Source organism: Apteryx rowi, unplaced genomic scaffold, assembly GCF_003343035.1.
Source record: "Apteryx rowi isolate R43461 unplaced genomic scaffold, aptRow1 scaffold_507, whole genome shotgun sequence".
NCBI classification, from domain to species: Eukaryota; Metazoa; Chordata; class Aves; order Apterygiformes; family Apterygidae; genus Apteryx; species Apteryx rowi.
In genome coordinates this window covers 331,108-352,502 of record NW_020450769.1, presented here as the reverse complement: position 1 = coordinate 352,502, position 21,395 = coordinate 331,108, and the positions used below count along the sequence as shown (strand labels likewise).

The 21,395-nt window shown below is 35.5% G+C and overlaps 1 protein-coding gene across 1 annotated transcript in view; it reads right to left on the bottom strand.

Moving 5' to 3' along the window:
- GRIK2 (glutamate ionotropic receptor kainate type subunit 2) overlaps window positions 1–21,395 on the bottom strand; it is a 424,643-nt gene that overhangs the window by 291,830 nt on the left and 111,418 nt on the right. The window contains exon 2 of the mRNA XM_026079986.1: window positions 1,832–1,999. Within this exon, the coding sequence (XP_025935771.1) occupies window positions 1,832–1,999 (168 nt within the window). The remainder of the gene's footprint in view (window positions 1–1,831; window positions 2,000–21,395) is intronic.

Genomic DNA, 21,395 nt, shown 5'->3' with positions numbered 1-21,395 from the left:
ATAAACAGGTAAAACAGCTTAGCAAGATTTGTTTCAACATGAGGGGGAAAAAAAGTTGCTCACCACTTCTAAACTGAAGTTTTAATCAGTATTATACACCACTTTTAAGATGTACTTCATGACATTCATCCTGATTCAGCAGCTTTTCCTTAGCTAGTATTTATAATTTCACATAAATGTTTTTATTCAGCTTAGCCCACTACAGCACCAAAAATCTGATGTTGTATAATGTTTTCAGTCTTGAACACCTGGGATTAACATGTTAGGACCAGATCACTCATCACCATTTAAACTAGAAACCTCCCATAAGAAACACTGGCTGACCTCTGATCTTTTCACCCCTCTTATTTTATTATTAAGGATAAAATTCATATGTAATTAGCTCTTCAATTTATAAAATACGTTTTTGAACAGAATGTAATACAGTGCAAACTTCAGTCCTACTGAATTCTGACACCAGGCTTTGTATTTTCCCTTGTAAAATATATATATTAAAATTTTCTGTGCTACAGAGTTCTGTACTTTCTAGGATGCTGCAACACTGCAGTACAACTTGTATGTGGCAGCACAGTGTTGTAGATTAGAATGTAAAGCAATATGAAAACTTCAATTCTTGTAAGAATCAAAGATTTTAAAATTTAGGAAAAAAAACTAAGATAATTTATTTTTAACTTTTAATTTTTCTTGAAACAAATCATTTAAAGTTAGGAGCAAATTTCTGAACTGAGGCCTAGACATTCACCTGGTAGAAATATTCCTAAGCACAGCCTTAGTTTTTAAGCTTATTTTTATGCCTTGTTGACATAAGATGGACAAACTACTACTACTTGCTCCCCTTGGAAACCCACACCTGATTAGCTATATGAGGCTTAAGCGTATGCTAAAGGTACTCCTGGACACGTACTTAAAGTGACTGAACGCTTAAAATTGAACTGGAGCCTTGGTGACTATTGAGGAAGGAGATTTCAGCCACGAAGTCCTAAAAATTCACATCCAGATTTGGAGCAGCCTTAATCAAGGAGGGGGTTTTGTAGGTCTGCCTCTAAAGATGTCGGAAGCAACAGGTGGGAACTGCTTCCATATTAAGAACTCAATTTTAGTTGCAGATTAAATTTTGCTGGCAGTGTCAACAGAATTAAATCATATCCCTACCTCTAAAATATTCACTTCATCTCCTGTTATGAAGTACTTGCTGTTCAGGGAAAGCCTAACCCATGGATAGCTCCTGCACGGATAAGGCAGTCACTGAGACACTTCAAGGATTGCAGCTTAGGCAACGCACCCAAAGTAAAACACATTACCACTTACACCAGTACATATACGATGGCAGGTTCTGCTACAGCAGTAACAGTACTGAAATGAGCCAGTCTGAATAGGTCTCTAATGACATATAGTCATGGCCACACCATGAAATGCTTAGTGCTATGAGCCGAACTCACAGCCTCTTCCAAGTTCTCTAGAAGTTGGAGGCACCTAGCATTTTCCAGGGCAGAGGCCGGAGATAGTGTTTTCTGACTCCAAAGGACCTAGTCTCTGAAACACCCTAATCACAGAGCTCATAAAAAATTGATTTCAGATTTTAAATGTTTAAACAAAGAAGGAGTTTTTGAACAGGGCCAGTAGAAGCAAAGCAGACATAATGTAATTTTCAAACAGTTACCTTTAGAGCCTTCAAAGGACAGTCTTTAAAACACTCCTTTGATGTCAGCTGTGTGAGCCACAACCTTGTACAGGATTGTTTCATGCGGCTTTTTGGACAGGCGTTTTTTCAGGTAGGTGAACCAAGCAAGTCTTAACCACTGATATAAAATTTAAATCTGCAAGAGGTTACCTTTTTTGGATGCTTCAAAACTGTCATAGAGATTTATCTTTTGGGTGTCATATGTTAATGTGGTGTTTGGCAGGAGAGTTCTGTTTCTGTTGATTGTGTTCACAGCAAATCGGAAGGCCAATTCTTCTGCTCCCATCGGACCAGATTCCACACACTCAAAAATACCTCCTAGTAATGAGAGAGAGAGAGAGAGAGAGAGAAACAAAACAAAACAAAACAAAAAAAAGGAAAGAAAGAAAAAAGAACAGTAAGCCAAAATGGCATACAAAAGCATTTCTAATTATCAGTTCAAGATCAGCCTGAAATTTTTAACTCAATAGACTTGATACAGTGTAACTAGTCTAAAATCTCTCATGATTTGGGTGAGGTTTGGGTCAAATCCTATCTAACAAAATAACAGCATATGTTAAACAAACTTACCTTATAGAAAACCCGTAATGTTTTCCATACAGCATTTTACTGACATGAATAGAAAGTGGCAATATAAAATAAGTGCACTCTTTAGAAGAAAAATAGGAGAAGGATAAAGAATACATAATTATTTTACATACTTAAATTTGAAAGGACTGTGTTTACCACTTTCAGATCAATTATGACCTGTGGGGGGAGGGGAGGACATTTCTGGAATCTTCTTTTCTGCTCTATGTAAGACTACCTTAGGCTTTTTATGAAGCCATAGTAAACTGGAGAGTTCATTGGAAATGCAACACATGAAGAAGCTTGGTGCAGGGATTCTCCAAACAAGCTCACGAGATGAAGATATATAGACATTTTAGCCTGAATGTGTGAGCTAATAAATATGTTGAGTAAAGGGCAAAAAATTTGACTCATTTGCACTGAGCCTCATGTACATGCTAGCCCCATTTTCAGCAAATACAGAAATCTCAGCAAACACAGCCTGCTTTAAGCCCCACTGCACAGTGCAAGCATCCCCAAAACAAAGAGTGTTGCCAGAGTAGGAGGGTGCCTTAAACAATAGACAAGTTCTAGGATGGTTCTCAGCCAGGCTTTACCTTAAATGAAGCATTGTCAAACAGTGCTGTACTACAACCAATCTCATCTCATTAACCAGATATCATTGCCCATGAAATGTAAATTAGTACATACTCTGAGGTAACATAATTTATTCTTGAGTCTGGAAAGGCCAAGGATACAGTGACTGTAAAAGTAGTTTAAAGGTACATCCTTACTATGGTGATGTAGAATGCCTCAAAAAACAAACAAACGAAACAAACAAACAAAAAAACAAAAAAAAACCCAGCATCTGTAAGGTCTCTGTCTCCATGCTAACACTGTTAACACTCATGTGGAGGACAGCAAATGGCCACCATACCAAGATCATTAATTACAAGCCAGGCTTTATATCAGTGCAAGGAAAATTTTCCGTTCACTTTGTCTTCCTCGTGCCTATTCATTTGTAAAGTAATGTTGCTACCTGGCTTTGTATTATCTAAAAATTTCTGATGCAACACTCCAGTGCTTTCTCAGCAGGAAGCTCTCAGAATCTAAATGTACAGGAACTTGAATCAGGCTGAATTTGGCAAATTACAATCAGTTTATAAACAATTTTTTTTTGAAGAACTGAGTGGATAAATCATTCCTACCACAAAAAGAATGGATATTTAGTTATCAACTCTTTCCTTTTCAGATATTATTAAATGATAAAAGGCTTTGAGTTTTGCAAGCCTCCTGCCTCTTTCAACCTGTTTCTCCCTACAGGATGGAGAATAGGTGTTAACTGTTTTCCTGCAGATGAGCCCTTAAAATCCTGTTGAGAGCCCTAGGGACAGATGCCCAAATAATATTAGTTTAAAAACACAAGCACTAACCGCTGAGATGAGAGGTGACAAATAGCTACTTAAACATTAGTAATTTAAAACTGAAAATGAGGCATGGATGGGAGAGATAGATGCCTGAGAAAAATCTAGATAGGTAGCGAAATGATCAAAACTGATTGAGCATAGAAGATGTACATAATCAATAACCAAGATTAACAATACTTTAGAAGCTAAAACAAAAGAAATTGGATAACATACAGGTAAATAGTACATATTAGTACATAAATAATACAATAGTACATACAGGCGTAGTACACATTAAAATTTAAAAACTGAGCATGTTTATTTGAATGATAATACAATATTAACATGAAAGGCACCCTCCTTTTGGAAGTAACGAAGTGCTTTATTCAGGAGAACTCAATTTGATAGACAAGTCTTTGTGCTCTTTAAAACTTATAGCATCTAAACACTATAAATTGAATTGTGACGTATAGGAGTATTCTATTCTGATTTGGGGAAATTTTTTAAAAAATTGCTGTAGAAAGCATAAAATTGTGAATAAATGATAAGTACAGATATTAACTGACAAGAAAATGAAAATGTTTCCTTGAATATGATCAGAACTAAAATAGATTTTATAAGCTTTTCTAAGGCATCTGGAAAACAGTTATTCAAATATATACAGATAAACAGATATCACACAAACAACTATTAAAAAGAGAAGATTATAGGATATAGGAAGTGACAATGGATTCATAAAAAGAAATAAGCAATACCATCTCTCTTTCTCCTGCGTGCAATTTTTACATTGAAAGATTTTCTTATTTAATCTCTATTTATCTCAAACTTGATATAATCTTCCTTCTTTATTGCTATATTTTTCCTTCTGCTCATCTCTAAATTTATAAGATGGGAAACTCCCTGCCAAAGATGCAGCCACTGATTTTGACCTCTCTTATCAGGGTAGTTCCTAACGGTAGAGACTGTCCATCACATAGTAAGACAATTTTATGAAGATGCCAAAGTCCCTATCTCCTGTGAGTGGCAACAGAATCTATAATTCCCCCATGTGCTCCATTTAGTGGTTTCTTCCCTCACTCACTCACTCTTTCATGCCCATGATAAACGCATCCTTTGCAAGGCTGGCAGCATATGATCTGCCTGCATCAGGGTAAATTTCCATTCCAAAGGAAAACAGAAGTAGAACAACCTGTATGTGGTGTCCTACGATTAGGACACTCTGCTAAGAGGGAGCAAGATGTAGCCTCTTGTTCCTGCTCCTGAATGTTTGCACATTTTATGCTAGATAGACACTGAATTAAAAATAGTAACACTAGAGGAATATAGGTTAGACCATAAATTTGATGTTTTCTAGCAATCTTCTAACCTGTAGGATGCTGAGACAAACTTCCACTAGGCTCCTTTCATTCCAGCTTTATGTTACTTCAGTATCTGTCCACCAAAGCAGTGGGGGAGGAACATCCTACAATTAAATACTTTGGATGCTGACAGATGTAAGTTCGTCTTAACCTTCACACTAAGAGGAGACTCTAATCAGTAGGTTCCCAAAATGTACCATGTGCTACTAAAATGCAAACTAGTTGAAAATGCCAGGCTATTCCATATTGGATAACAGCTGCTAGCCTTGGCCAGTCAAACATCTGTCCTCAGACAAGCAGGGAAAGAGTTGCTGAGGAACCTAGTGCTCAGGGCTCAGCTGTTTTTTAACTCAGCTGCTAAGCTGTTTCATTGAACTCACGCAGTAAGCAGAGCAGAAGCTTCAGCAGAGACACATCTGCATTCTCAATATCAGAATACAGTCACAAAACAGCTATTTTCAGGGTGCTCAGCAAAGGAACATAAATGAGTTCAGGCCTTGACAGGGATGGGTAGTTTTTATTAGAGTGCTTTCTCCATATTTGTATAAGACGCAAGCAGAAACATCTAACTTACTTGGTAACTTTAAACTGTCTTGATCTTGTACTTGTGTTCTCATGTTTGTTACTGAAGTTCAATTAATATGTAAATAATAGCAAGAAATACATGAAGTAATTTTAAAAAGCAGTGATTCCACCAGCTTCATATTTGAAGACAAGCTACAAATTATACTGCGTTTTCTACAATGTGGAAAGCAAATGCAGAAGTATTGGCTTTGCTTTTCTGCTATCCTCAGTTATAAAGGAATATTAGTTTTCAGAAGCTGTTATAACATACTGAGCCATGTTGTTCCCTCCCAGGCAGGCTGTTATTCTCTACTACTGTTGCACTTTGCATTTAGGATAGCTTTATTAATAATCAAACTGAGGCATGCACCACGGGCTCTCAGATAAGCAGACAGAAGAGTCATAAATCATGCCATTCTCATGTGGACAAGCAGCCAAGCCAATGCCTATCTTTGTCTAACAGACTGAAAAATGCAGGTGTTGGGGCTTGTCTTGTTTTTAACCTAACATATGGACCAAAATCGGCAGCAGCACCACTTCTCATACACAAACAGCACATCCTAGAGAAAATGGCTGAGTGTTCACTGCTACCTTGAAACAGAGACAGAATACTTTAAAGGGGCAGGAAAAAGCCTATTTAATGCTGAGCTTGCTTTAATGGTCTCATATATGATTTCTTCTTCTTCATTTACACTGTTAATAATATGGCAATATATTGTTGCCCTGTAACAAGAACAGTAGGGAATATGGCATCATGCAGCTACAGCTTGATCTGAAGCATGTGAAGTTTTATTAACTGTATACAGGAAGAGAATACTGTGTGCCTGTACACTTTCTCAAGTTTTTATAGTCATGATAATCACTTTGCAAAACTTCACTAGACTCTAGTAGTGATTAACACCTTAAGAATTACAGTGATGAAGTACGCTTAAGACAGGCCAGCGCAAGCCAAATATGCAAGAGCAATTGTAAAAGTCTTTAACAGTATTCTTTTGCAGTGACAGCCAGAATAATGCAGGTTTCTTATTAAGTTTGATATGCTAGAACTGTTTTCACTGGATCTCAAATCTGCTAGTATTTTCGTTGCATTTGTCACTACCAAAAATCTTTTTTTTTTTGACCAAGTTCTTTTAGCATAACCAATASGGAAGATAGTGCAATAGTATGATACAGTAATAGCTTCTTTGGGAATATAACCAGTAGAAAAAATTTATAGTAATAGTTTATCAGAATGGATAATTTATGTAGAGGCTACTCATACTAATGTAGACAAAATATCCTTGTTATTTTTCAATCAAGATAAAAATCTGAAATAGTTTAAAAAGTTGTACAGGAAAGAACTCCAAGAAATTTGGTTCTGCATACATATCCACATGAAAAATGTGAGCCTTTTCCACCAAAAAAGTTGAGCAAAAATCGTCATTTTTAGTCAACAAGCTAACTCAAAGTTTATTCAATTTTCAAATCAGTTTTCTCAAACAGAAAACTAGAAAAAAAATCAGCTTGCCACACATCTTGGAAAAACATTACAAAACAACAACAAAAAAATCTGTCCAGGTCTTATCAACTACCTAGGTTGACAAATAATAGGATAATTGCTATTAAGAATTATTCAGTTTTCCATTTCCCTTCCACAAAAGGAGCATAGGTTTGGGGTTTGGGTTTTTTTCCCCTAAATATTCCACTTTGTGGACCACTATCCTGTGTGTCCTTTGCATGGTTATCTCCGTGTAAATATCTGGAGAAAAAGAAAAAGAAAAAAAAAAAGGCAGAGAGTATAGAAGCGCTTAACTACACAGAATCTCTAAATGAATACAAGTGCCAGAGCAGGTTATTCATAAATCTCTTCTCCTCTTACAGATGGAGAACTTTGAAACAGATGAGTCTCATAAAACTTGAGAGCTACTGTTACAAACTTGAAATAATCAACATTCAAGCAAGCTTCAGAAGCATCTGAGTACAACTGCTAACAAGCACAATAACAAACCTGGCTGATATTAAATCAAAGAATTTCTCCTTTATTTCTAGTACAGTCCCAAGTTTGTTTCAATGGAAAGAAATCCTATTTAATTACAGTAGCTACAGGCTATTTTACAATCTGTGCCCTCTGAAAAATTAAACCTTTGAATATATAACCGAAGGCCACATTACCTCAAGTCTTACTCTGACAAACCAATTGAAATGAAGCGTACAGACTAATTTGAATTACTGAGTCTAAAATAAATTCTTTTCCAATATAATCGCAACTGTATTAACTATATATACAGCAGWAAAACTTCCATGGTTTGGCAGTATCAAGAATTTACCAGACTGTAATTTTCAAATATATCAGGAGAGGAAAAAAAAATTAAACACTAATTCATTCTAATACAGCATTGTTGGCATTAATGAAGTTATGCAAACAACAACGTTAATCATAATTTCAGGTTTAACCTGAAATGTAAGATGATTTATAGTATAAATGTTTCTCATGAAGCTGTTTTTTTCTAATATCAAAACAATTTGATAAAGATCTCACTGTATACAGAGCGTAATCATTTTTAAAAGCTTTAATTTTTAACCTTATAGCCACATTATTGTTATCATGTACCATTCTGCCCATATTTACCTACAGCTGTGAAGATAAAGGTCTTTAAAAACGCTTACTCAACATCAGTCACACTGTGGCATGATCACCAATATTTTATGATAGAGTAATATTTAAAATACAATAATGCCAACCTGTACCTTAAGTACATAGAACATTAGAAAGGTGACTGAGAGCCTGGAAAGTATTTTAATTCTAAAACCAGTTTATCCCTACCCTGTAATATTTCTTCCCATCATTTGACTTTAAAAACATACAGATATGTTTAAATAACACTAAGAAATTTATATGAAGTTAAATAGGTATGAAATTGTTTTATTTCTCATTCCTCACCTCAAATAACTACACTGAATGTAAGATAACAATGCTGTCCCAACATCTGATCATGATGTGACAAATAGAAGTTTGTTATTCTGATTATTTCTCATTCAGAAAACATTCACTCTCACAAAAAAAAAACAAAAAAAACCAAAAAGAAAACAAAAAAAACCTTTGTTTAATTAACCTGGAAGGATGGCAGAATGGCAGAAGGGAGGAAAGAATATCTGAACAAGGTATCTGCAATAAAGAATTTTTTTTTTCTAAAAAGTTTTTCCAGAGAGAATCAAGCAAGTCTATCAGGCATTTTACCATTAAAATGTGTATCTGCTGCATCCAAAGTTTGTAACTGACCATTTAATAATTAGAGCCAAAGAATATGTAGGTGGTCCTACATGTGAAGGCATAAAATGTCAAAAGCATGTTATTGGCAGTTCAACGTCAACATTCCCAAAGAGGAAGCAATGTCTTTACAGAAGTGGGACAGGACTGTGGTTTTCCAACTGCAGGCGTAGCATAAAGTAACTAAAGAGGTTCATCTGACAGCCCCAAAATACCACTGCCTTGGCATGGATGATATCAGAAGCAGGGGGCATGGTAGATGCTATGCTACAGTGACTGATTGGGGTTGCCTCCTGAAGGCATTTTAGCCCTAATCAAGTGTATTACCAGCTGTGCTGATTATTCTGCTTTAGATCCGATTTGGAATTGTGGAAAGAGGTGATTCAAAGACCTCCATAAAAGGTTACCAGCATTGATGGGTGCCTTCCATAAATACAGAATAAAATTACATCTTAGCCATTTATTTTGTTCTGGAACAGAATTAAAAACAATTAATCACTTTCATGTAAGACATTAAAAGCAAATGAAAATTTTTCCTCTTTACAACCTTTTCCATATAACAATATAATTTAATTTTTTATATTGGAATACACCTTGTGAATCTGGACAAGATCATGTTTTTATTACTCCTTTTAGAAATGATTTCAAAATCTTTTTGAATCTTGAAAAAGGATCACCTTATGTACAAAACTACTTATTTGACTTTGAACTCTTTTTTATGTGCATAAGCCACTCTGGGAAACGATAGTATGCTTCAGCAGTATTCCCATAGCCTTACTGAGTGTATGTAGGGTTTGGAGGAGGGAAGTAGGAGCTAGAATTTCTGTGGTTTATTTCCATTGCCACCAATTTCCTACGTGACCTTGGGCAAGTAGAAATTTATCTTAATCATAAATATCTCATCTAAACTAGATGTAACAAACACCTCACAACGTTGCAATAGAGATATAATTATTGGAAAATCAGTAACGTGTTTTGTCAGGCTTGAAATGAGACATAACTTACATTAAAGGCGTTAGTGGAATCAATATATGAAGGCATTAGCACAGAACCCTACAATTTTTTGCAGTATAAAATACATAAGAATATTACATTTAACATCTAAATTATCTTTTGAGATATATTTTAGGATAGTTGCACAAAATGGGCAACTTTTCAAGACATATTTCTCTTAAAGATTTGAATTATCCACAGATTTAAGTCAAATAAAACTGTATATTTTCTGAATGTACAATATGAGAGCTAAACATCCAACCGATGCTAAGTTTATCCTGCTCATTTAATGTTAAATTATATATTAGAAGAGAAAGTGTCTTTTTTTTCTCTCTCTCTTAAATGTGATGTTTATGGGGAAATAGTAACCCTGGATCTTACTTGCACAAAAACTTCTTTATCCAATTCAGCTAGTGCAAAGGATATTTAAAGGTGAGGGCATACCCACATTCAAATGATTATGAGAATCTTTAAAATTATGTTTTAAGTATAATTTATATCTATTCTAATATCTGCTTTAAGTCGGATGTGACAACCAATACTTGTGTCTGAATCCTACCTTTCATCAGCACACAGTTACCAAATATGTTTTGAATGTCATAAGTAAAACAGTATTAAAAGATAACATTACTGGAATATGCAACATACATACAAAATACTCCTCCATCTGATGGCATCTCTGTTTATAAATACTGCTCATTTCAGTCAGAATATCTGACAAAGCATGACTACAGGTGACAGGCAAAATAAGAAAATCAGTGAAATGAGAGCAATGTGTACAAAGTACTACCATAAGCTTTCTTCCCCATATTAAGGGTGCACATTAGCTTTCGCTGACACACTAAGCAATTTATTACATAATGTACTTGATAATTTCAATGCAATTATCTTATTCACTTAATATTAGTCTCTTTGATCACTGCTGTTAAGAGAAGGAAACAAAACACTAAATGGAAGGTGACTACAAAAGCAGCTTCATGAGATTTTGCTAAAAGGTGCTTTTCCTTATTTCTGCTATCAAAATGTTTGAAACTGCCTTACAACACACCTCTGCTTCCCTCACCTTTCTAAAGAAGAGGTAGTCAACTCCAGGAGGAAAAAAAGAAAACAAGGAAATAAAAAAAAACCCACTTTTCAATATCCATGAGGAAAATATTTTTCCTCCAAAATGACTTCAAAATACTATGCAAACTTAAATGCTTAAGTTTTACAGTAATACTTTCACAGGGTCTAATGTAAAAGATTTACATCTGTTTATTTACAGGGTTGTTCTTCAAACTTTCCTGTTAACAGGCCTTAAGATGCACATGTCATAGACCATTTCATTTTAGTCTAGGAAGAGTCATAAAATATACCAGAACATTGACAAAAACTAAGTTCCCTAACCTCCCCATGTAGACCATAGATAAAAACTAAGAATATTGTATTAGGCCCACAGTGACTGCTATTCATCCATTTTCTCAAAGGCTGGTTTGTGTCTGCATCCACATTTCAGAAGTCATAAACTGTACACAGATGATAAAGGAGTCTAACCTGAAGCAAATTTTATCCACAATTTCTTACTTGCTTTAGGAATAAATTAAGTCATTGTACTTTCATTTTAGGAACAATCTCACCAAAATCACTTCTTCCACAAGTATCATTACCCTAATAAAAATACAGTACACTTTGCCACAGGATTATTGTTCAAATACATAGGAGTTATTTCCTGAAGACTAAGGGGCATAACTGGACACTAGGAAAATCCATGCTACTGCTGGCTCTAATGCGTCAGCTGCTTGGATTAGAGTCTTGTAGTCTCTTAGTGATTCCTTTTTTTGAGTCTTCATTCAGGGAGAAGAGAAAAAAAAAGTGATGTACAAGAGTGCAGAAATAAGCATGAGCACACCAACATCTTGAATGTTACGTGTAGTTTTAGCCCCCTCTTGCAAGGGAGAGGGGGGATCAAGTTAGAGATTAAAACATTAGATACTCATGGGGGGTGCCAGGCATCCAAGTTCCCACTGTATTCAATGGATCTTGGAGAATGGCCAGCTCACCTGAACACAACCATCTAGAACTTCATGCATGTGTCCATACACAGGCATTGAGGCTGCCCGGGAAGCTGGCAGCTACCTCTCCTGGCCTCTGGCTTCTGGTGCAGATCAGGGATGTCTCTTTCCCAGGTCTCCTGTCATACCCGCCAGCCCCACATAGGTGGCTCTGAAATCCTAGGAGGTCTCAAACTCCTTTAGACGTTTATCCTTATGCAACTGAATGGTGAAGCTCATCCATCGCCTGTGCTAACTTCCATTGACAAAATGGGGAGTTTGGGCACTTAGCACACATGTATCTGAGCCCTGAACCAAATCATCTTCATTTCAAAAATGACATAATAGATCTGGAAAAGGTAAAGAGAAGGGCAACAAAGTATGTAATGAATTCCATATGAGGAGTGACTGAGAAAGGATACTTCAGCCTGAAAAGAGATATGTTAGGATAAAAGAGAGGCCGGCAAAACCATTCACATTATGCAGATGGTGGGTAGGGTTTTTTTGTTCACTGTTTCTTCAGATAAAGAACTAGAGGGCCTTAACTGATGCTAGCTAAACAGTATTCAGAGCTAACTTTCACTTTATGCTGAGGTATGACTTAGAGAAACCAAATAAGGAGAAGGTTTCAGTGTAGTAGGCAGTGGATAAAGATCTCGGCCTCCTAATGTGACCTAAACCCTAAAAATGTTACATGACAAGACAGGTGAAAGAAAAATAACCCCCATGCAGGTGCCTTGCAATTAAGGCTGAGGATCTGGCAACATGATGGGTCTATAGCTTCACCTTCTGCAGCTAGGGAATCTTGCTGCTTTCTGACGATGTGAAGATGTGATCTGCAGCAGGCAACTTTCTGTGATACAGGTTTACCCAATATGCAATTTGTATGCTGAGAGAGAACATCTTTGAAACTGCTATCTGAATTCTCTCCATTTCATGTTTATGGCAATGAGATGTATTTGCTTATCACAAGTAGCTTATCTAAAATATTTAAGATTTCTCAAGCACAGCTGACAGATAAAATTCCCAATAAATTTTCCTTTAGTGACATATGAATTGAAATATGTTATTAAAATTTATCAAACAATAGAAAGGTCAGAGACAATTAAATTTAAGACTTTGGTGATGTCAAAATACAGCTACATTTTTACAAGTTTCTAGACCCATATCGTATTTCCTCTATATCAAAGAGTAATGTTATTCTTCATTTTTCACAATGACCTTCATTTTTTCCTTTACTTTAAAGCTTTATACTAATGCCAGTTTTGCTCTTTTGTGGCATTATGTATCATTTTTAATTATAGAACAATATAAATCATTTTATATTTAAACAAAACAACAGATTGTATTAGATTATATTATTAGATTTCAACTTAGGCACAGGAAGTGATCAAAGCCTCCTTCTTAAACCAATTTTATGGTTTTCTTTTTGGGTAGTACTTAAGACCAAAAAATCCTAACTTTTTGAATACATAAATCCTGCAGAAATAGTTGGTAGTTTGACAGTGTCATCATTCAGAAATTGCACTGACCTCAGAATTTAACCTTGCTACATCCATACTTTGTGTGGCAAAGAGTAGCTTAAATTTAATGTAGATACTAATTATGAACATTTTTAGCTTAAAAATGCTCATTTAGCTTTTTGTAGACTTTAAAGATCAAGATGTGCCATGAGTTAAGCCCCAGTGTTTCCTCTATGAGGACTGTGAGGCAGAGAGTTAGTTACATTACACTGCTTTCAAGGATCATTTTCTCCACATTATTTGGGGTTCATCAGTCCAACATTTCAAAATTATCTGGAATCTCAGGTACTGCTTTGATGCTAAGTTGCAAAAGAGGAATTTCTGGGAGACACACAGCAAGATTCAGTCACCAAAAAATAGGCATCCACTTCTATTTGAGACAGCCTAAGGTAACTCAAGTGTAACCTGTACAGGCTGGCAGATGTGGTAAGGGTCTCGCTGAAGACGTGAGCTGTGGCTGGAGGCAAGATGCCTTGTAGCACCTACTTTATGGCACCTGAATCCCACTCACCAAGTTAGATTCATTTCAGCTACTCTTAGCTGTCTATAAGGTAGATGTCCCTTCTGAGCTGGTTATTGTAAACAGCCTTTATAACCTTCCTTAGGATGAGATGAATTGTATCCTGACAGTACTGTCTAAAAGAAGTTAGAAGAATAGCACTTAAAATTGATTATTTTCCCCCACTGTTCCACACTGGCCATAAAAATCCAACACTCCTAGATTATGAAGTATAAATTTCTACTATATAACCAGAGATTCACATATTAGTGGGGACAGGGGGGAATGAGGTTAAAATCAGTCAAATTAAAAAGAAAATTGAATACTTCAAATACCTTGCGCAGTGTAAGATGGTTAACCATAAAAGCTTTACTAATTACTTTTGGAAATATTTCAACTAGTTTTAGTGAGGAAGAGGGAGAAAACCATTTCTTAAGAAAATTTAAAAATACGGTTAACTTGCATAATCCTTAGTGATTTCCTGCAAGGGAACCTCATTAACTTTTCCCTGCAGAACAATTAAAATGTTATTTCAGCAGCCATTTGGAAGATGATGCACAAAATATAAATGTATACAAAGTGCTATTACTCAGTTTGGGTACATCAACTTGCATCCTCTTTAAAAAAGAGAGTAAATTTTGTCTGAATTTGCCACCCTTCACAAGAAGGAAGCAAGATATTAATGGTTGATGGTGACTGCTCAAAGAACTAACAAAAACCTAAGCAACATAAAGTGTTTACCTTGTGATACAGCTTGATAAAATTTACTTGCTAAACTAGAATTTCACTTTCCTTAAACTAGTATATATCTACTAATATAAATAAAATTAAATTGATCAAAGTAATTTTCTAGCCCGCTGGAGAAACATTGAAAGGACCTGTAAAGACAGAACTCACCCACTAAAAAAAGAAAATTACACTGATGGTACAGAATACATTTCTATTATGTATGCAAAATTAATTCTACTGGAAGACTGTATAAGACTGTATGCCAGTTCCCACTATACTCAAAAAGAAGTGCATATGCTGACCGATTCAAGGATAGGTAGGCTGAAGAGCTCTTGGCAAGAGTCCTTTTTTTCCCTGCTTGTAGAGGGGTCTAGACAATATGAATTAAACTTCATCCTTCAGGCCTCTCGCAGCTTCTACTGGGAGTGTATGTATCTGCATGTGAGTATGGGAGATGTATGCACCCCTGCAATTAATGGAATATGAAGGTCTTTCTTACAGTACAAATTACACAATACATTTGTCTATTCATATTTACCCTCCAGTGTGTTTACTTCTTATATTTTAACAGGTACCCTTTATTACTGAGCTGCTTTTTAACAAAGACATAAGTATTTGTTCCAATATAACAGAATACCATTTTATTCCTTATTGTGGTTTAATTATTTTATGTTAAAACTTAACTGTATTTTAAAACAGACAACATATCTGTTTTATGCTGTGAAGGTCCTTCCTTATGACTGTTACTCCCTACTAACCAAAAATGAAAGACTTTATTCAGTGATTTTTCCCTAAGTAGTATGCTGTAAAACGTGCTCACAAATTATACCTTTTGCATAYGCAGTTAGTGGCAGGATTTTCTTTAGAACTGTCATAGGTAGAAGCAAATCACTCTACTACAAAGGTATCAGGATTAAGTTGTCATGGATATATAGTTAATAATATTATTTAAAAAAAAGATTTAAATAGCATTGTCTTCAATTATGAACCTATAATTATTAGTGACCACTTTTGAGAAAACCAGGTTTTCTAGAATTTCATATTGGTTTATATAAACCATTACCATTAGTGTCTTTATAATGAAATTCAAATTTGCAATGAGTCAGACCTATGTAAAGGCCTGTTCAGAAAGAACAGTGACAAGTTAGTTAAAATGCTGCTCATGCCATGGAAACAATGAAGTGTGACATTTTATGTGTTAAGTCTGGCAAAAAGTTTACTGAGAAAGAAAGCAAGATGCACTTATTCTCTTTTCTGGAAGGTGGCAATATGAATAGGAGAATTAAACTTTTACATTTCTGTTTCTTTTAATATTTCTTAGTTTATTGTGTATTTAAGCTGTTTTCTAAATATATCTGGTACCTTAGACATTAATTTATTTGCAGTTTTTCTTTCACTGAAATCTACATACATAGAAACTTCTGAAAAGCCTTTGTGACATTTAAGATATTTTTTAACTATTTTTGCTTCAGTTGAAACCTAACCTCCAACACACATCTTTTATTTTGCCAGTGTAGTTATTTACCTAAGTATAAAAGAAAATAGAAGCATGTGTGAAAAACAAGGCAACCATCTCAAAAGCCTTCAATGACTTCAAATTGCTTCCATCCTGTAAACCAACCTAAGTAAATCATTTTAAGTTGGAGCGGTGGGGTGCCCATGTTTGTTTGCTCGTTAATAAAACAATATCCTTAGACCAATACTTTTTCCATCCACTTTCCAGGAAGATTTTAATCTTTGACCCAGATTTCTCCAAATCCTGTTAGTAGTTGTGTGCTGTTTTTTTTTTTTTTTTTGGTGCTGCTCTTTTTTTCCACATCATAATTCAGAGCTATGAAAGTTCAGATTTCACATTAATAACAGGTAATTTTAAGGATGAGCTTTATGCTTCTGAATTTTTACACCTTAAATTACAAGGTCATTGTCAAAATTTGCAAGGACTTAAGTCAGATCCTGTCTTCCTTCAGTTTCACGATAAAACTTTTCATTAGAAGTGGGACAATATATGTGCATTGCTGCTCTACTCTGCCTACAGATCTATTCTTTCAAACCAGCAGGTTAAGAGAGTGCAATAATTTAACACTAGACATAGGGATACTGTATTGCTCATGCAAGAGAACAGATGTGCAGGCAGAATACCACAGTAATAATGCAGAAATGCGTATCCAAAACACTGATCCAAAATAAACAAGGACTATGGACTTATCAGCAGGTCAACAGCCAAAAATAAGAGCTCTGTTCCAGTTCTCACTTCAGCAACCTGTTTCTGGATCCTTTGGAAACAACATAACTTGATAGTTTTAAATTGTCATTTAAACGAACACATTCTGTACATATTTGAACTCAGTTCTCCATTCTGAATGGTTAGGCTCAGAGATCTTACAGTCCAAACTAGAAAACGCTGGTTGGCTGTGCATTACATGACTAGCAAATGACAAGGAACTCTAATTGGAAAGGACTGGCTGCAGGACAGATTCACTTTACTGAGGCAATTGCAGCTAATCATTGTTGCTAGGGTTAAAGAATCCTTTAAATATCAGTCTTATTCAGCTGTTGTTCAATTACATACACAGAAATTACAAGGAGTGATTTAGACATCAGGTGATATTTTAAATATATATTCATTTTATCTTTGCAATTTATGGATTTGACATCAGCAAGACATTTTCCAATTTATGAAAGACATTTTCTAATTTATGCAAATTATGCTGATTTTTTATTTTGAAAAACAAGTGTTTTTATAAGATTGTTTCAAACTTTCAGAAGTTTCCACTTTTTAAACTGAAATTTTAAAATATGACTTTTTGAATTATTCTAAAACCTGGAACTTTTGCAGTCTTAGATTAAACTAGGTTCTTTTCCACTGTTCAGTGCTGCCAATGAGAACTGGAAAATCCACCTTTTTTCCAGGTTTTCAAACTGTAAAACCTAGCACTCAAAAGATTAAAAATGTCACAACTGAACATGCTTGTTCAGTCATAATTCTCTTCTCCATCACACTGGTGACTCCTGCGAAGGATCTTTGAATGGCTCTGTTTGAAAATCCATGTATTTGCCATTAAATTTAGCTTTGGGGCTTAATTGCACTCCCCTGCTTCAAGGCAATAATTACACATTACAGATACCTTTCTTGGTATCTGTAAGAGCGAATAGTATCTAGAACTGCTATGTTCAATAGATTTATAGATGAAAATATTGCTGTACATTCCCTGTATCCTTAGTTGTATAATTTTAAAAATAATCTTTATTAAACTATTGTGTTTTGCAATATTATTGAGAAATATACTGCCCTAATAAATACAATGAATTGAGAAATTAAAGTGTGTGATAGTCTGAGTACTGATAACACAAAAAAATTGAGGGATACATATAGCTGGCAAAGAGTATCATTTATGATCTGCTTTCCTCCCTCATTTCCAGCTTATTGGTTCTCTGGCATTTCCTTTGCTTTCGTGGCTTATTGACCTCTCTGCTCCCCATATATTGATGCTCCTTCCATTCAGTAAGTGGGCAACATCCATTAGTATATTTGTCAGTGTATCTTAATTTTTTTTTTTTTAATTGTTCATTTGTTCCCTAAAAACTGGCAAAAATGTGCTCAAGCTTTTTGGAAGTGAGCTGTTTCCTTTGATACTGCCAATCAATTATTTTATAGATCTGAAACATTAAATGACTGTCAGGTATTGTATAGAAATTTAGAAGCAACTAGAAGACAGAGCCAGAATTTTTCAAAACTTGGATCAACTTTTTGAGTTTACTACTTATACTGTCCTGCAAACAGATTGAAAGAATGAAAGTCTGTGTACCCACAGATCAAATCAATTCCTGTTCAGCCAAATGTACAATTTTAATTATAACAGAGATGGCGGTAAGGGGAAGATTCTGTGGAAACCAGAGATGCAACAATATGCTGTGACCATCTCTTTTGCCTTCTTTCAGTAACTCTGTGGGGTTGGTGGCCACAAACTGACATACACACTGTTGCCCTGACCTTTCCACTACTCTCTCCCTGCCTTCTCCTTTGATTCCTATGTTGTCCTCTACAGTCACATCCCCTGGTAGTGATGAAACATTATATACTGCTCCATAAGCATTGTTTTCTTGCAACATTAAAAAAAAAAAAAGTCATCTCTGTAGCTTAAGTCAGAAGTTGTTACTGCCACAAATTTTGGATAGAATGAGTTAATGCACACCACGCGTATGCTACTAAAAAGGTGCATTTGACAAAGCATCTCACAAATACACATTTAAAAATTAATTCAATTTGTCTAGGACATGAGCCTCTCACAGGCAGAAAGGCCATTAACAAAGGGCAGTAAAAGGCAAATGTAATATTTGTCCTGAGAATCAGTGCTAGGATCAACTCTATTAATTACTTGAGAGGGAGGGTAAAAGCACATTAATTACATTAACACAGTACCTGAACTTGAAGGTGTTGCAACTGCTACAGAAAGCATAGAAATAAGAAGTAGTCAACAAAACAGATTCAATTAAAAGAAAACAAATAATCRTGTATGTGGTGGAAGAAATAAGTCAAAGCATTATTGGCAAGAATACTTCATTTAAAGAATCAAAAAAAGACAAAGAAAAGTATTTACAAAAAACCTAAGAGTGATGGTTCACAAATCTACAATACAATATGCTTGAGCTGAAGCGTTATATCATAACCCGCAAGGGTTACAGCAGTAAGAAGAATCTATCTGAAAAGAGTGTGCAAATCTGAACACTTAAGGGGAGATCAGAGAGCTGGAAGGAGAAGAATGAACCCAGAAAGACTTGATGAAAAGCATCAAAATAACAAACATCTAGGAAAGTCAAAAAGATCTGCAAAAATAACTATGCCTCAAATATAGCCTGGTATTTTCAAAAACTCTCAGAGCACACTTTTTCCTCTCAAGTGTGTGGGAGTTTTCACTCAGCTTTGGATGAAGGTAGAAATAGCAAACTACCAAAACTTAAAAAAAAAAAACCAAACAAACAAAAAAAAAYCCTCTTTCAATAGCTGTCTAATACAAAGAAACAGAAAGGCCTAATACTTCAGCTCAGAGCCACACACAGAAAGGATTTTTCCCAAGCACATACATACACCTTCATTCCCCTGTACCTCACTCCCAGCTATTACACTTCCAAATCCTGACCCCTTATTTGCCAGTGAAATTAAGATGCTTGCAGACTCTTATCATTAAATACACCTGACTGCTTACTTCAGAAGGACAGTTACCACCTGCCAACTGAATCTGTGCTAACTGCCTGCCTCCATCACTGCAGTAAATCCCTGCCCCTCTCTTGCAGGACCCCCACCTTAAAACATCTGCTCCATTTTGTTTGCATCCCAAGCTTTCCTCCTCTCCACCCTGCGCTTGAAGAGTCCAGCAGCATGTTACCTATGGACAGAACTGATAGTTGCAAGCTGTCCCTTAGTTCCAGACCAATCTGCATCAGAGAATGCATGAAAATAAACAGCATCTCTACCTGCAGCCTTGCACATGTTTGGCAACCTGTCTATCTTGTACCCAGGTAAGAACAGTGCAGGCAGACCATCTATAGCCCATATGTTGTGCAGGCTGTTCAACAATGCCATCGACAATGTCATGTCATTTAGGAATAAACTATCACAAGCAGAAATGAAAAATAAAATCAACTTGGCAAGCAAGGTTTCTCAGCCTGAAGGAGCCCACCCCAAACGAAAGCACAGTCACTAATGAAATCACGGGAGAAAAACTGAAACAGACAATTCAGATGGGACTAAGCAGTCATCTTTAACACTGTAGCTCACAAGAACAGTTGATTGAACAGTGTTTATACAAGCGTAGTTATATCTTGGCATTCCAAGGGACTTTCTGTGAAGCTTTGATATATTTAATACTATTTGATATAATTTAATACTTAGTTTCTCCTTAATCATGTACCAATCAACAAGCAATGAAGAATCTGAGTAAGAAGAGTAAGACTTAGTAAGACTAAGAAGAGTAAATACATACTGTGACAACAAAGTACATCTCAAGAAGCAAAGATTTCCCCCCTCTTCCCAGATTTGCTCATATTTTCTGAAAGGGAAGCAAATACTTGTTGCAGCCACTAGTAAAGTAGTTTTTAGAAATACTACAGGTTCAGGTCTCAGGTTTGCAAAGCAGCTGGCATCTCCTACTTTCTCTCTCTTATGTGGTAGGATGGTCATTAATTTGGGGTTCTCAGTTTTGTGCTGTTTTCCTAACAATCAGAACCTTATTTTATTATTTCATAAAAGAAAAATCCAGAACTGTAATTCAATACTGACTTGAGCTGAAAGCTTTTAATGAAAAGAAAAAAAAAGTGAGCAAATACTGGCATTCCATTGTTTAAAAATAAAAATAAATTTAAAAAAAAGTCATAGAAATCAACTTTTCTATTACAGCCTGTGGATGCTTTAAATTTGTCTACTGTGATTATCTGTGATTATTGACCTTCCTCTTCTGCTTATTCCCTTATAAAGACTCATCTTCTCTGAAAAGTACAGAAATTTTATCACATGAAACAATCATTGCTATAAATGCTGAGACACACCTGTGGCACCATAACTAGGCTCACAAAATAGCTTCCAATCAATGTTTAGGGCCAACGGAGGCTATAAAAATTAATAAGAAGGTGATAACAGGTAGGAATAAAACACCACCTACAAATGTTCCCTCAATCAAATGCTCAAGCCCCAGACCAGTTTTCATCTCCCAAAGCAAAGAAATAAAATAGCCTGACTAGTTGGGCTTGCAGTGATTGTGAAACGCACAAAATAACAGCACTAATACTGGCTTTTTACAAGGAGAGCAATTGACAGTATGGTAG